We start from the raw sequence: 17,500 nt of genomic DNA, 5'->3' as shown, positions 1-17,500 counted from the left end.
ACCATTCAATTGGAGAAAGATTTTTTTGAAGGGAAGGTACATAAGGACAGTAGTAAAGGATAAAATGTCAGGATGGAGAGTAGTGACCAGTGGAGTTCCACAAGGTTCAGTGCCAGCACCAATAATGTTTATCTGTCAATGACATGGAGGGGACATTAAGTTTTGCCAACATATTCACAGATGATGTAAAAATTAACAAAGTGAAAAGCGAGGACTGTAGAGAGACAGATTTAGGGCGATTGTCCAAAATCCAGTATTAAAAGTTAAAACTTCTTACCTTCACAAGCATATCTTCAGCAATGGGATATAGTGATCCTTGGTCTGGCGGAAACACCAAAGGTAGTAGCTTTGACCGATAATGCCATGCAGAATAATTGCTCAGATTTCTTTCAATCAATTTTTTGGAGAACTTCAACTCTTCCTCGGGCTTTTTCTCACTGCCATTCACAACGAAACGTCTATGGTCCCAACAGTGAACTGCAATGAAATCATGATGCAAGACCTACAAACAATTCTTCAGAGAGCAAGTAAGGCATGATTATGATCATCTGATATACTATAAGGTGCAATACGATTAATTTCAATAGACCACAGCAATTTTTTTTTCTTCTGTTTCTTTTCAGCATGGGTGCAGCTTCTGGCTGCCATCCTCCCATACGGGAGGGAGATGGCGATTGGTACAATGCCTATATTATTTCTTCACTTAAAAACTACATTCTCATGAATACTTTATGATGAGGATAATGTAATGTCTGCTTTTTGCACAAAGTAGATAGCTTTAGATACTTGGATGTGAATGTGGCAGGAAAGGGAGGAATGGAGCTGGAGGTAGAATGTAGATCAAGAGAAGCAAGTAAATGCCTTGGGAGATTAAGAAGTGCAATGAGAAATAGACATTTGGGAACTGATGCTAAGAGGAGATTGTATGAAGGGGTGATTGTGCTGAGAGTACTGTATGGAGCAGAAAAATGGAACATAAAAGAGGAAGACTTTAAATGTGTTCGAGTTGAAATGCCTGAGAAGTACGGTAGTGTTTACTATACTGGAGTGAGAAATTAGGTGAAGAGGAGAGTGGGACTGGAAAGGGAGTTGGGAGATGGGGTTGATGAAAGAATATTGGGATGATTTGGACACATGGAAAGAATGAGTGAAGAAAGATTAGTAGAAGAGGTGTAGAAAGCAGAGGTGGAAGGAGTGAACATGAGGGGGCAACCAAGGATAAGATGGATGGATGGGGTAAAAGGGGCATTGGGAAAGAGGGGAATGTCTGTTGAGGAAGGACAGGAGAATAGAGAAGATAGGGGTAAGTGGAGAATGGTTGTGTATGGATGATGTGATGTATGGGAGGGAGTGGGTGGGGGATGGGGGGTGAGAGAGTATGTGTCAATGATATTTTGATGCAACACGAAGGGATTTCTCCCTGTCTTCTCTTTTTCTACACAAGGGGACGGAGAGGGGTGGTCGCCGATTAAATGAAGCAACCTTGCTGTGGATGTGCCGTGTCTTGCTACATTGCTTTTGACCCAGGGCAGTGGGCAAGATGCAGGGATAACCCATCATCCAAGAACCAAAATAAGATGGAGGGAGTAGGGTGAATGGGTGGGAGTGGATTTGGATTTTGTGCCTTTATTTCTGGCTACCTCCCTTGTAAGTGGAAAAAAGCTGTTGGTATGTATAATATAATGTAACATTTGTATAATGGGACTTGTTAACCCACTATCAGAACAAGATAAGAGAAACAGAAGATCCATTTATTTTGACCACTATTTGTGGTCTTCTTCCGCTGAAGAGGACCACAGTGGTCCAAATAAACAGCTCTTCTGTTCCTCTTATCTTATTCTCCAATAGTGGGTTAACAAGTCTCACCTTGTGACGTGATAAATTTACATGATACTAGTGCATGAACCAACTAGTACACTTGCTAAGAGGTAGTTATCAAACAATAACATTTCTATCTTTATGGACAACATCTACCACATGGTCTCTAAGGGGGACCAGGGGCAACAGAATGATAAATTTCTGCCATATAGATTATTAGGTTCAGTGCTTGTTTAATTAGCAGGCAGGCACATGCCAAGAAAAGTGTGCGTGTGTGACCAAAGTGCTCGAGCCCTCTTCCATGTTTTTCTTTGTATCAAAATACCTTTTATTCAAAAATATATTCAACAGAAATCATGTTTTCAACATAATTTCCAGCTATCAGTTCCACTATTATCTAACCTATACACATCCCTAAAAGCCCTTTACCCCTTACAAGGGGGTGGCAGAGCTGAAGCATTCACTTGCTCTACACCCATCCCATCCATCTTAGCTCCTCTTGGATGAAGGGTTGTCCAGGTTCCCTTGGTATAAATAGAGAACTTTCAAAGAACAAAAACTTACAATTTCTTTCATCCATCTTGAGGTATTTACTACAAATATCTAGTTCTTCTTCCCACGGGGGTTCAGGAATAACATCTAGGATCCATGAACGGTGGTGCCAGGCTCCATAACTCTTTGGATTTTTTAGTAAACAATTTTCTATCATCTTCAGCTCCCTAATTAGCAATGTCTGCCAGGTTCCTTCACTATCCCTGCAACAAGAATATTTATGAGTTCAGATTCCTAGATTATTTTAATACCATGTAAAATCCTATATTAACATAGGACCATGATGCATCAAATCAGGTGCTTCAATATACCCTCATATTCTACTTTTCTTAATCATATGAAAGAGTAAACAAATTAAAAAAAATCTTGTACAAAGATTTTTTTTTGCTGCTGGATAGTCAAAGTGCATTGGGTGCAAAAGGAACATCTTGAGGAGGAAAAGAAGATGGTAATATATAGATGCATGTGGAGAGTGGCGAATTGGAAAAATTGACACTGCCTGAAGGGAATTTTTCTTATTTGATCTAAATTCTTCTGAAGATGAGGTGGTGGGGGTAAAGCACTTTCAGTTGGACCCTGTTGCAGAAGTACTGTGTCTTGCTGCAGTGGGAAGGGTCCTGACTGACCCTGCATCCATAGAACGAAGATAGAAGGAACAACTAATGGGTATAGAATGGGTGTATGCTCCGACTCTCTGGAGAGACGCAGATTGTGGGGTGATCTAATTGAGGTGTTCAAGAGGATCAAAGGTGATGCAAATAAGGTCACCATATTAAAACAACAGGGCAGGACTCGCAGCAATGGATTTAAACTGGACAAATTTAGATTTAAGAAGGAAATAGGCAAGAATTGGTTTACTAATAGGGTGGTCAATGAATGGAATAGACTTAGTAACCATGTAGTGAGCGCTGAAACTATCAGTAGTTTTAAGAAACGGTTCGACAACTTCATGGATGGGGATGACAGGTGGTGATGCATATGGAGCTGCCTTGTGTAGGACTTATGGTCCCTTGCAGTCTGCTTCATTCTTATGTCAACCATCCCCCTTATAATAGTACATCACACCAGAGAAAGTGAAGTGCATTATTTACAGTTACATGTAACAGGGAACTGGGTAGCAAGGGTGGAGGTAAATCAAAGTATTGAGCAAGGAAGAGAGGACAAGGAAAATGTGAATGGTGAATGGTTGTAAATGGATGAGGAACATAAGAATGAAGGAGACTGCAAGAGACCATAAGACCTACACTAGTAAGTTCTATGTCCATTACTACCCATCATCCCCACCCATAAAATTGCCTAACCGTTTCTTAAAACAACCGATAGTTTCAAAACAACATTTGGACAAAACAAAGAAACTAATATAACAATATACAAACAGTGCATACGCTCAGTGTTGAATTATGCAAGTCCTGCATGGGCTCCTAATCTCAGTGAGACACCACAACACCCTTCAAATCATACAAAACAAAGCCCTAAAAACAATTACAGGCTGCACAAATACAACACCTACAGACCATTTACACCATGAAACAAAAGTCCTCAAAGTCAAGGACCACCTCGACATGAGAGGCACACAAACACTTGCTGCAGCCACCACAAACACATCACACCCGCTACACTACATAGCAGAACACCCACACACACCAAGAAACATTAAAACAACACCCAAAGACCTTTATCATGCACAGATACTCTCTTCTCTTCCTCCACAACCACCAAATACCAGCCTCCGGAAACATATTCATAATCATATCACTCACCGCTCCATTAACACACTGAAAGACAACACACTGCTGCATGCCAGACCCCCTGATATCCACCCTTCTGAATCCTCTCTCCCACACCAGGACAGAGTCCACCTGGCCACACTGCGGTGCGGTCACCACCCAGCACTTCTAAGCTACCAGAAGAGGCTGGATGACCGCATTGTGAACAGCTGCCCAGGATGTAAAACTTCACCCCATACTATACAACACATAATGGAAGACTGCATTATACACAATCATGCACGCAAACAGCACAACACAACATACGCTCTACAAAGGATTTGTGTGAAAACCCAGTTTTGGCTATGGCATTCCTTGGGGAGACGGGACTGCTCGGACAGACAGTCTAGGGAACGACAACAACAACAACAACACTCACTACATGGTTACTAAGTCTGTTCCATTCGTTGACCACCCTATTAGTAAACCAAAACCTGAAGGGATTCTTTGTATTTTGTATATTTTTCAAGTGGACAAGAAGGGATCACCATGTAATAATGTAGTGGAGTAAACTAGATCCAGTTGTTGGGTCTCTGTTGCGAGGTGTTGCATTTTGTTACATTCCCTCTGACCCAACCAAGGTGGCAGGGGCCAGGGTTGACTCTCCATCCAGAAGGAGCTGGTATGAACATGTTTTGGACAAGTGTGGAATGGGTGTAGGGTAGGCATAAGCTTCAACATGGCCATTCCCTTATATTGAGTAAAGGCTTTTTGGTATAGGTATATATGTGGGTATGTATTAATCTCCTGCCTCATACAGGGAGGGAGACAGAACTCAGAAGTCATTAACCTAGAACCACATCACTAGTTCAAGAAAATTCAAGAAAACCTACAACAATTTCCTGGTCCATATACACCAAGTTACATTTATGCATACATCAGCAAATTTTGAAGCTTACCCTTTGAGTATCACAAGAATTTCTCTGCGGAAGTTCCATAGGGTTAAAGCATCTGGATTGACCATAAGGAGCTGTGCTAACACATTCAGGCCTTCTTCATCATAAACTCCTTTTGATCGCTGCAAAGTACAAGTATCGTGAGTTATACATTGGAGGAGCTTTGCAATATGAATATTTGTTCTGGTTAGTGCCAAATAATTTCATTCCAGTTAAGAGCATATCTGGAACAAAAATGTCCTGATAAAAAAACCTTATTCCTTCCTTATTCTATAGCAACTGGTACAATGTTTGACCGACTGCAAACTTGTCCCCACAATGACAGGCAATGGACCTTAGGCCCTCTAATACACCAAGGAAGAAACCTTGGACTGCAGTTTTTGCAGTGTTGAGGTTATTAGCTGAAAGTAGGAAGGAGGCAGTTGTTGGTTCCCCACATGTAAACATGTGGAAGAAATACAGATATCAGCCCCTTGGAGAAGCACTTCCAGATGAAGGTAATGGGGATGACGAGTAACAGTAATGGACAATTGGGAGATCATTCTCTCTGTTATCCATCTTGCAGGACCACCATGCAGATACCATTCTTTGTTCCCTTAGTCCAAACCTCAAGGTGCAGCAGTGTCTTGCTTTCATGAAGATGCACCAGAAGTTGGATCAGCGAATAAAGGATGGCACTGCCTCAAGAAAATATACAACATTACCACATCTCCACAAGGAGGTGCATCCCAAAGGGGCTGGCACCTGGTCTCCAAATCGGGCCAGGAGGTCACTCAATTCCCCTGCTGAATAAAATAGACTGGTGTCATCCAGAACACAGGAGGAAGTGCAATTAAGTACGCAAAGGGTTAATTGAAATGTTTTACTCCTTTTGGTGACAAATGGATCATAATAAACCAAATAAATTCACCTCACCAGAATAAATCCAGTTGGTATGGAAGGGGTTTCATATTCAATGCATTAACTAATTTCACATGCAACTACATTATTACAATTCTTAATATATCTGATATAGTTTTGAACAAAAGATTAATGCTATTCACACACTTATATTTTCATTAACATCAAACTGATAAAAACTTACTTTATCAAGTACCAAATTTAAGCCCCCAAGGTACTGCTTCCTCTTCTCCTCTCGTTCCTTGGCCTTCTCAGCAGCCTGTTCTTCCGTCGTTTTTACTTTCAACCTACCATGCTGCCAATACCAATAAAGACTGATAAAATATATCCAGCTTTATTTGCAAGCATATCTATGAACATGAGAATTATACCAAAATATATTAAATTTGTTTACCTACATGGACTGAAACAGCTGGTGGGTATATTCATACCTTATAACTACCGTTTTTATTTTCAAAACAGATTACCAGCTTAAAGGATTTATGCTTTATCTATTTTTAGGGGGCTCTATATACCAAGGGCCCCTTCCCCCTTATGAGGGTGACCTTGTCATTTTTTTTCCTTTTCTAGATCAACTCACTTCATCAGGTATACTAACTCAAACAAAATCTTTCGAAATAAACATACGAGGATGGGACATTTATAGTACAACGTTTCACTAGTTACAGTTTTATTACGTACATGATATAGCTGTAACAAATGAAAAGTCATACTAATAAAGGCTCCATCCTCACCTGGTGTTTATTTTGATAGACTTGTCGGAAACTGCCAATTTCATACAAATAAAATCTTCCACAACTATACGGTTTCCCCAAAGTAAAACATCTTTGGCTGTGTAATGTATACACCCTTCCCTTTAATCATAATGTGGTTTAACCAACTATAACAAGACACCATATCAGCTAGTAAAGAATTCCACAAGTTAACCTATCTCTGGTTAAAAAATCTAAACACCAGTGTATTCAGACCAGCCTTGTTCCCACATTACTGGTACAAGAATTCTACCACATATATCCGGTACCACAATTGAGTGGGCTTCCCCTTATATGCATGGTGTTTGGACTCCCAAAAACAAGAAATACATAACCTAACCTAACTACTTAATCTCAGAAAAAACTAGGACTGTCCTATTGCATGCCCTATTTACCACTAGAAGCATTGGCTAGCATATTTCATGGGTTCAGAAACATTAAAGCCTTACATTACAGCATATTTTTCATCATATCGATTTTTCAAGAAAAGTGTATTGTAATGTATTTACCTAGACCTAGTTGTAATTTATGGGATGAGAGCTATGCTTATAATGACCCATTTTCGTATCTCTCCACATTCAGTTTATTCTTAAAATCATGTATAGTTTTGGCACTCGCTGTTTCTTCATTTAGTTTGTTCCAAACATCAATCACTATGTGGGAAGCTATTCCTTTTCAGGTCTCTTCTATAACTGTCCTTTATTTTTTTTTTCCTCGTTTCTCTTCTGTCCCACTTTAACAAGTAGTCTCTATCGAGAATTTCCATTCCTTCCATAATTCTGTAAATAGTCAATAAATCACCTCTCTTCTCTGTTCCAGTGTTGACAAATGTAATTTCTCCAATCTTTGTATGTCAGATTTGACAGTGTAGGTGCCATTTTTGTTGCTGCTCTTTGAATTCTTTCTAATTTTCTTATGTTCTTCTTTGTGCTGGGTGCCCAAAGTGTTGCAGCATATTCTAGTTTAGGTCTTATCAGTGTAACCACTTTTTTTTAACAATCTCACCTATGTAGTTGAAGGCCACTTTCATTGATCTTAAGTTAAAAGTCTCTCCAAATAATTCATTTACATGTTTATCAGCTGTCAAGTCACTTGAGAAGATTACTCCCAAGTCCCTTTCTGAATAGACTTTTTTGACTTGTTTCCAATTCTATATTGACCCGATACTCTATTTTTGCTCTTTCCAAATTCCATTATGCTACATTTCTTAATGTTGAAGTTCATCTCACATTTCTGACTCCATTCCCATATTTTGTCTAGGTCTTCTCGTAGCGATCGGCAATCTTCTTCTGTTCCTACTCTTGAGTGATTTGGCATCGTCAGCAAAGAAGTTCATGTAACTTCTTTGCTGACAATGCCAAGTCATTCAAGAGAGTAAGAACTTTTGTTAATAGTGGTTTGGATAGCAATACTTTTATTCTAATTCACCTGACATCTTAGCCAATACAGTAAAACCTCTCTTCTCAAACATCACAAGCTGAATAAATAAATTCTCAGCCAAAAAATTTGAGAATTTCTTTGCTATGGTAGTTGATCAAAATAGTTCTGGTATTTCTTTTTTCAGAAGTGCGCACCTATGCAGTTTAGCATTAGAAAATTAAATATTTTTGTAAATTATAATACATCAATATTAGATATTTTTCTTGGCAGAAATATATAAAACTTGCTAAAAGCTATGGAGAAACGAACGAAGTTGCGTAGACTTTAGACGTCATCTTTGTTTTGATAGATTAAGAGATCAGAGACAACGACGATGGCCTGATGTTGTCTAGAATTACAGGTACCACATTATCAAATGCAGGATAGGTTAGGCAGGTAGGTAAGTAGGTAGATTAAATTGGGTTGGGTTAGAATAAATGAATTTGGCATACTTTAATTTCTTCAACCACCGCCTCTACCAAAACAAAGGCTGCATCTCAAGTAGTCAAAGCCTATTCTTAGCGTGATATGGTCCCTAAGAAAAAATGCGCTGGTTATCTGTGATAAAATTAAGGTTCTGTTCCAATAACATGGCTACATGCAAATGCATTTTACTTTCTTTTGCATTTGAAATATGGATTTTTTCTATGGATTGGTTAAGTTATGAGCTATTGGACAATACAAGTTTCATGTTAAATACCCATGCGTGAGTGTTCCTGAAACTATCAAAATTGAAAACTACATCCATGATCCAGGTTCTGGGGAATTCCAACTAAATAAAGAGTAACTTGTTGCCATGAGGTCCCGCTGTTAATGTTCTGGTAACCCATTAATTACCATTCCAAGATAATGGAATGTTTTCCACTACATAAACGAATTTCAAATATGTCTGAATGTCAAACAACAACATCTATACCCCTTTGTCAAATATTTGGTTTTTGGTACCACCCATGTCCCATGATTTGCGGTACATGTAACAGTTACAATCATCACAAAATCGATAAATCCATTAATAAAACGAAAAGTACGCCTGGTCACTTTAAGAAACAATCACATATACCTAACCAGAATTCAAATAAATAATTTACAATAATTATTCACAACTTCCTTACCATTTTGCCTCCGACTTAGCGACACCGCACTATGAATGACTCAGTCCACTGACAACTGTTTACTATTAGACTTCACGGCCTATACTTGGCACCTTCGATTGAAAACGAATTTTACAGTAAATTTGTTTAACTAAACTGAAAATTTAAAAGTAACAATTCATAACGTAAAATTTATATGTAAAAAGATAATATATATGTAGATGTTTTCCGAGTACGCATATATTTGCCATAGCTAACTTTTGTGTGGGTCTGCGAGGTATATCTAGTTCCATGTCCACATAGACAAAATTTCAAACGTGTGATCTTCTTTATATAAATGAATCTTATCTATGAATTTGTTTTAAGAACTATTTCATTTTGGCAAAGACCAAGCAATTTCATTCAACTGTCACGGCAGTGGTTACCATAAAGAAAACATGGAGGAATCTGCTTGATCACAGTGGCATGCCTTGTTCATGCGATCGTTACGCAAATCCTTTGCGTAAAAGGCCGAATATACTATTCGTTATTATCTAAGCTATAAGATACATTTCACAGACATTCTTTCAGCTAAATAAAATCGCATAGGTTAATATATACTAACAAAATTTACAGAAATTAATCACATTACCGAGGCGATATAATTGAAATCGACAATAAATAGATAGATAAATAAATAAATAAATAAATAAATAAATAAACAAATAAATAAATAGATAAATAAATAAACAAACAAATAAATAAATAAATTATAAAAAGAAAACAAGTAAATAAATAAAGCTGAGTAAACGTCTAAGTAAAGCATAGAATGAAGAGTCTAGGGATGAATTCCTATTTAGAAAAAAAAAAGTAATCGAGAAATTTCTGGTAATATTGTTGATTAATTTCGTAGGAGCACATACGTTTATGCATCGGATTTTTTTCGAATACATTTCGTGATAAACAGTGCATTGGAGAGAGTATTATCCATGGAGAAAACATTGCGTCAAAGAGGGGGATTCAGTTGGACGGGGAGACAAATAGATGGTGAAAAGATATTTGTAAGTGAATTTCATTTTGAGAGGATATCAATCACCAACAATAAATAAATGTTTGTCTCTGGTTCTTAAGGGTGGCAATGAAGTCCCCCTAATTAATGAGTGCATAGAATGGTCTTTAAAATGGCGAATGAACTTCAATATCTCAAAGTGCAGCGTGTTAAACGTAGGGCTACACAACTCCGAAAATAGATATAGCGTAGATGACACGTTTTTAGAGAAAACTGAGTGCGGGAGGGACTCGGGAGTTCTAGTGAGTCCTGACCTTAAATCAAGGAAACTGCATTAGCGCTAGAAATAAGGCTAGCAGGGTACTAGTTTTCGTTGCTACGACGGTTACGAATAGAAGTGCAGATGTAATTATCAAACTCTATCTAGCGTTAGTTAGACCTATCCTTGACTATGCGGTACATTGTTGGTCTCCGTCTTATAGAATGGGCATCAATTCACTAGAATCAGTACAGAGGAGAATGACCAAAATGATACATGGGCTCAGAAATTTATCTTATGAAGAGAGGCTTAGGCACCTTAACTTACACTCTCTGGAAAGACGCAGAGTGCGGGGTGATCTAATAGAGGTGTTTAAGTGGATCAAAGGCTTTAACAAGGGTAACGCAAACAAGGTTATTATATTAAGATAACAGGGCAGAACTACACAGTAATGGATTTAAACTGGATAGATTTAGATTTATGAAAGAAATAGGCAATAATTGGTTTACTAATAGGGTGGTCAACAAATGTAACAGACTTAGTATCCATGTAGTGAGCGCTGAAACTATCAGTAATTAAAAAAAAACCTGTTAGACAACTTTATGGATGGGGATGACAGTTGGTAATGGACATGGAACTGCCTAGTGTAAGCCTCATGGTCTCTTGCAGTCTCCTTCACTCTTCTGTTCTTATGTTATGAGCAGCCAGTACCCTATACTGCACATAACATAAGAAGAAGAATGACCAAAATGATACATGGACTCGGAAATTTGCCTTACGGGGAGAGGCTTAGGCACCTAAACTTACACTCTCTGGAAAGACGCAGAGTGCGGGGTGATCTAATAGAAGTGTTCAAGTGGATCAAAGGCTATAACAAGGGTGATGCAAACAAGGTCATCATAATAAAACAACAGGGCAGGACTCGCAGTAATAGGTATAAACTGGACAAATTTAGATTTAAGAAGGAAATAGGCAAGAATTGGTTTACTAATAGGGTGGTCGATGAATGGAATAAACTTAGTAACCATGTAGTAAGCGCTGAAACTATCAGTTGTTTTAAAAAACGATTAGACAACTTTATGGATGGGGACGACAGGTGGTGATAGATTCGGAGCTGCCTAGTGTAGGACTTATGGTCTCTTGCAGTCTCCTTTATTCTTATGTTATGTTCTTATGCAAGGGGTTCTCAACCTGGGGTTCGCGAACCTCCAGAGGTTCTCGGGACGGTTCTCATGGGGTTCTGAGATGACAAACGAAAGATTACTTAAAAATTTATACCTACAGAGAGAAAAAAAAATGTATATTGTTTTTATGTTAATGCTTAACTGATGAATAAAGTCATTACAATTTGAACCACTTGATATTCGTCGTGGTACCATTATATATTTAGTCTTAATATATTACCGTTTTCTATTCTGTGTCAGGTTAATGAGGGTACGGGTCGATGGTCTGGGGACTCAAGGGGTACGTTACGTGGTAGACCAGTGAAGAGCTACAGAGATCTAAGAAGTCTCAGGTAATGGAAATCTATCGTAGTTATCAATATTTGGGAAGCATTTGATAAACATTTCGTGGTCGTCATCGTCGTTGATGCTGTTGTTGTTCTTCTTCTTCTTCGTCTTCTTCTTCTTCATCATCATCATCATCATCATCATCATCATCATCATCATCATCATCATCATCATCATCATCATCATCATCATCATCATCATCATCATCATCATCATCATCGTCTTCTTCTTCTTCTTCTTCTTCTTCTTCTTCTTCTTCTTCTTCTTCTTCTTCTTCTTCTTCTTCTTCTTCTTCTTCTTCTTCTTTTGCCTCATCATGATCTTCTTCTTCTTCTTCTTCTTCTTCTCTATCTTCTTCTTCGTCTTCTACTTCTTCATCTTCTTCTTTTTCTTCTTCTTCTTCTCCTTCTTCTTCTTCTTCTTCTTCATCTTCTACTTCTTCTGCTTCATTTTCTTCTTCTTCTTCTTCTTCTTCTTCTTCTTCTTCTTCTTCTTCTTCTTCTTCTTCTTCTTCTTCTTCTTCTTACTTCTTCTCCTTTTTCCTTTTCTTCTTCTTATTGTTGTTGTGGAACACGTGAGGTCATAACACCCAAGGTTAACTTTCCTGGTTTTGGGGCGCACCTACCTGAGTCCAGATAAGACTGGGCAAGGGGGGGAAGGGGGGGAGACCCGAAAGACACAAACAGATGCGTTAGCCAGGAACGCAGTTTTACAGACACAAATTACAGATGATGATTGGTTGAGTGAATATTTCGAAATTTTTAGTTTACCACAGATTATCAGATATTCAAAAACATACAGTGTCAAGAACTCTTCAACACTTCAACACACCTACGAATCCGTTACCTCGGATTTTTCCTCCTCTCTCCAACCTACTTCTCCTGCTCCTCCTCCTCTTCTTCTTCTTCCTTCTCCCCCTCCTCCTCTTCCTCCTTCTCCTCCTCCTCTTCCTCCTTCTCCTCCTCCTCCTCGTCCTTCTTCTCCTCCTCTTCCTCCTCTTCCTCATCCTCCCTACTTTCTCCCGCTCCTCCCAGTGACACCAAGGACCAAAGCGGGACAGATTCTTCAGAGATAAAACCCAGCGTTTCCACAAACAAGAAAACAAGCGACTCACACTTAATACACATTAAAGTATAAACAACACTTGATCCCCTTTCTCCTCCAAGTCTACACATTTTGAAATTTAACAGAAACTCAATTACAAGATACACAGTTATGACGACAGAGAAACATAAATACTAAAGCAATTGAAAACAACAAAGCCACACCAGAGGTACAATATACGGAATAGATTTACACAGAAGAGCTATGTGAGTAGGACAGATATTGATATTTCAATTAAGTGGACGAAGAAAAAGTAATGTTGTGACTGAAAAAGGAAAATGGCCGTTGGCTGGGAAGGAACTGGGCGAGTCATTACCGCTGTGACCAAATATTAAATGTTACCTTTTTGTGTGACTTTTATTGCATGATATTGTTTTTGTTTCACTCTTGGTGTATTTTCTCTGTACTTTAGTACATCAAATGGTGCACATTTTGTCATGATTAACGTAGCGAGGAGTTCACCAAGGTCCTCGCCCAGTTGCATCCCGGACTATATGAAAACGAGTTCACTGTGTGGAATCCCTGGACGGGAATCGAAACGTCGAGCTTAATAAACCCTTCAAATCGAGTCTGATGCTTTATTCTCTTTATCAAATTATATATATATATATATATATATATATATATATATGTATGTATGTATGTATGTATGTATGTATGTATGTATGTATGTATGTATGTATGTATGTATGTATGTATACGCAAACAATCACATCACCGTGATACGAAAATGCAAAATAACCACAGGAGAAAGGAAACTTGTAGACAGTAAGTACTTTAATTCGTATCTGAAGATGTAATATACATATAATACTTATATATAGCTTTTGAATTCTTTTCCTCATAACCAAGTGGACCAGGAACATTAGGTCCGGGGAGGTCATTGGAACACCATTGTTCTGAAAAATCTATTCCCACACTAGATACAGGATCATGAGGATGTCAGATATCTTGATTAATGTTTCTCCTTTTTACATTCTTTTAAAAAAACTACGTCCTGACCTTGGGATCACCATAATACTGATGACATTGAACTTATATAATTTTTTCCAACCTTCCTGACAATAATGTAGTTGTATGGGCCAATGCACTTTCTTGAAAAATAAGAAGAGAAAGAGAAGGAGAAGAAAAGTAATTTCTAGGATCAAACTCATTGATAATTGAACTCAATTTAGTTTTCTTTGAATTTCCCCAAATTATAGAAAATGAAAAATATCATAAAAGGTTTATGGGTAACTACAGTAAATTAGGAATTCGGCATCTCGCTTATGAGTAATTCATCATGGTCTTGAATTACGTGTTGGACACGAAATCGACAGCTATTACCCTCCCGGATGAGAGCCCAGATCTTATATATGGTTCGATCTATGGGTAATTATATGACCTTACACAAATACACACACACACACACCAGAATTGGAGAGCTTGCTTGTCTGTGGCTACTACTATGCAATTTGCTATATTGAAGTAAAAATATTCTTTATTCAAATATGTAAGACTAATATAAATTTCTTAATTTCGATGAAAACAAATAATCGTATTTATCGTAAGTCCATACACACAGCACATCCGGATCGATGAGGTAGTGGTACCGTTCTTGACAACTAATTCAGTGATCCGAGTTCGTGGCCCGCCCAGGGTTGATTCGGCAATCCAGCTCTGGTGGGCAAGGAGTTGTGTGTATGTAGGGTCACAGCATTACCCATAGATCGAGGTATAAATATATATATATATATATATATGTATATATATATATATATATATATATATATATATAATATAATATGTATATATATGTATATATATATATATATATATATATATATATATGTATATATATATATAAATACAGTATATATACAACAGCAATCACGTAAGACACGTGAATAAAGATATTTTGCTTAAAACCACGAGAAAATCAAAGATCGGAATACTGAGCGTTTTCGTCTATCTAAGAGATTTTCAAAGTACTTTGAAAATGTCTTAAATAGACGAAAACTTTCAGTATTCCGATCTTTGATTTCCTCGTGGTTTCAGCAATATATATATACATATATATATATATATATATATATATATATATATATATATATATATATATATACTTATCTATATGTTTATTCATTCATCTATTTTTATTTACTTATTTATTAGTTCATCTATTCATTTGTTAATTTGCTTACTTGTTTGTTTATTCATTTATGTTATTACAATGGGTCCCGTTCTTACCTTGAATGCTGGAGTCACGAGTTCGATCCCCGGAGAGTGCTTGACCATTTGCTTAGGGCTCACCTTCACGGCTTCTCTCCATTTTAGGGCGAGCATCAGAGGCGCAGTATACCAGTATCGTATCTCGCTGTTTCTGGCACCTAATCAGTATTGTTGACCTGATCACACGAATTTCAGTCTTAACTCACTACTCCAGCCATTCCAACATGTGTACTTTGCATAATCAATTTTGTCAAACCGAATTATCATCAACTTTGTCAAACCGAATTAAGACGCTATAGTCGGATGCAAAGACTCCTCGTCCATCAAGGGGTAGGGCGGATGTCCTGCACTGGACTTTCACGAGTGAACATTTCTCGTGGCTTGGGTCTCCTATCGAATGTGTACTCAAGGCAACATTTGCATCCATATGTTTAAGAATCCTATACGAATGTGTTTGTAACCTTGACAATGTGGTGTCACTTTACACTGGTTTGGGCAAGAATCGTATAATTTCATTCTAATTGTAATTTATTTATACATCATATGATTACATATATGTATGTATTCATATTATGTATAATTACATCAAAAGTGGTTTGACCAAGAATTGTATAATTTCATTATAATTGTAAGTATGTATTCATATGATGTATAATTACATCAAAAGTGGTTTGACCAAGAATCGTATAATTTCATTCTAATTGTAATTTATTCATACATCATATGAATACATGTATGTATGTATTCAAATTATGTATAATTACATCAAAAGTGGTTTGACCAAGAATAGTATAATTTCATTATAATTGCAAGTATGTATTCATATGTATAATTACATCAAAAGTGGTTTGAGCAAGAATCGTATAATTTCATTCTAATTCTAATTTATTCATACATCATATGAATACATGTATGTATGTATTCATATTATATATAATTACATCAAAAGTGGTTTGACCAAGAATAGTATAATTTCATTATAATTGTAAGTATGTATACATATTCTAATTATAATTTATTCATACATCATATAAATACATGTATGTATGTATTCATATGATGTATAATTACATAAAAAAAGCTGCACAGCTTGCTAGTGCACCCACTCAACATAGATGGCGTAATATATTTTCATAAACAATACAGTGGTTGTTAAAAAGTACATTTTAAATGAATGATGTACTTGTGTCCAGGTAAGGCATTAGAAGTGACCTGTAAATAGACTGATTTAGCTAAAGACTATGAATATGGAAACCACCTTGTTTTATTTATTTACTTATTCATCTATCTATTTATTTATTTATTTATTGGTTTGTTTTCATTGCAACTAAGAATGCATCTTTCTTGTGCAACAAGTTCCAGATCAATTATTTATTTCCTCCAGAGGTCACTGGCGAGGTAGTCGCGTGCTAACCTGACGTAGTTAAACTTGATTTATCTAAACGAGTTCCTCTACTTGTCTCGTAACTGCAATAATGTTTTTTAAACCATCTCGTCCCTCCAGGCGGAAGGAATGTGCAGTTGAGCTCATTTCAACACTGAGACATGGGGCCAAAATGTGTAAGTAAACACACACACACACACACACACACACACACACACACACACACACACACACACACACACACACATTTAAAAATTGTTTAGATAAAATGAGAAATGAAGACGGGACCCCACGAGCATAGCTCCCCTTCCCGTAAAATACAACTAGGTAAATACAACTAGGTAAATACACATAAATACGCACACATAAATACACACACACACACACACACACGCGCGCGCGCGTGCGCACGCACGCACGCGCGCGCGTACGTACGTACGTCAGAGTTCCCGGCCATCACTACGACGGTCCAGGTTCGATTCCCGCTGAAGACTGAAATAATTCCAGTATCGCTACGCTACGGGTTGTTACTCCAACTCTCGTGGGCGGGAAGCTGGGTGTGTGTGTGCGTGTAAGGTCACAGCATTACCCATAGATCGGTCATACGAGCTCTAAGCTCTCTTCCGGGAGGGAAATAGCTGTCGATCACGAGTTCAACACGTGATCCAAGACCATGGTGAATCACACACACACACACACACACACACACACACACACACACACACACACACACACACAGACACACACACACACACACACACACACACACACACACACACACACACATACAGACACACACAAACACACAAACACACACACACACAACCACACACACACACACACGCACGC

General features: G+C 37.7%; 1 protein-coding gene across 1 annotated transcript in view; it reads right to left on the bottom strand.

The window, feature by feature from the left end:
* The window catches only part of RabGGTa (Rab geranylgeranyltransferase subunit alpha), an 18,853-nt gene extending 9,519 nt beyond the window's left edge, over nucleotides 1-9,334 (bottom strand). Inside the window, exons 1-5 of the mRNA XM_076185524.1 lie at nucleotides 9,216-9,334; nucleotides 6,117-6,227; nucleotides 5,036-5,154; nucleotides 2,383-2,573; nucleotides 278-477 (exon numbers count right to left, since the gene is read on the bottom strand). Of these exons, the coding sequence (XP_076041639.1) occupies nucleotides 278-477; nucleotides 2,383-2,573; nucleotides 5,036-5,154; nucleotides 6,117-6,227; nucleotides 9,216-9,218 (624 nt within the window). The 5' untranslated portion in view covers nucleotides 9,219-9,334. The remainder of the gene's footprint in view (nucleotides 1-277; nucleotides 478-2,382; nucleotides 2,574-5,035; nucleotides 5,155-6,116; nucleotides 6,228-9,215) is intronic.
* Between the last annotated feature and the right edge of the window lie 8,166 nt (nucleotides 9,335-17,500).

Source organism: Oratosquilla oratoria, chromosome 5, assembly GCF_046742065.1.
Source record: "Oratosquilla oratoria isolate Oo_2021 chromosome 5, ASM4674206v1, whole genome shotgun sequence".
In the NCBI taxonomy this organism is placed as follows: Eukaryota; Metazoa; Arthropoda; class Malacostraca; order Stomatopoda; family Squillidae; genus Oratosquilla; species Oratosquilla oratoria.
This window is presented reverse-complemented; position numbering and strand designations above follow the sequence as displayed.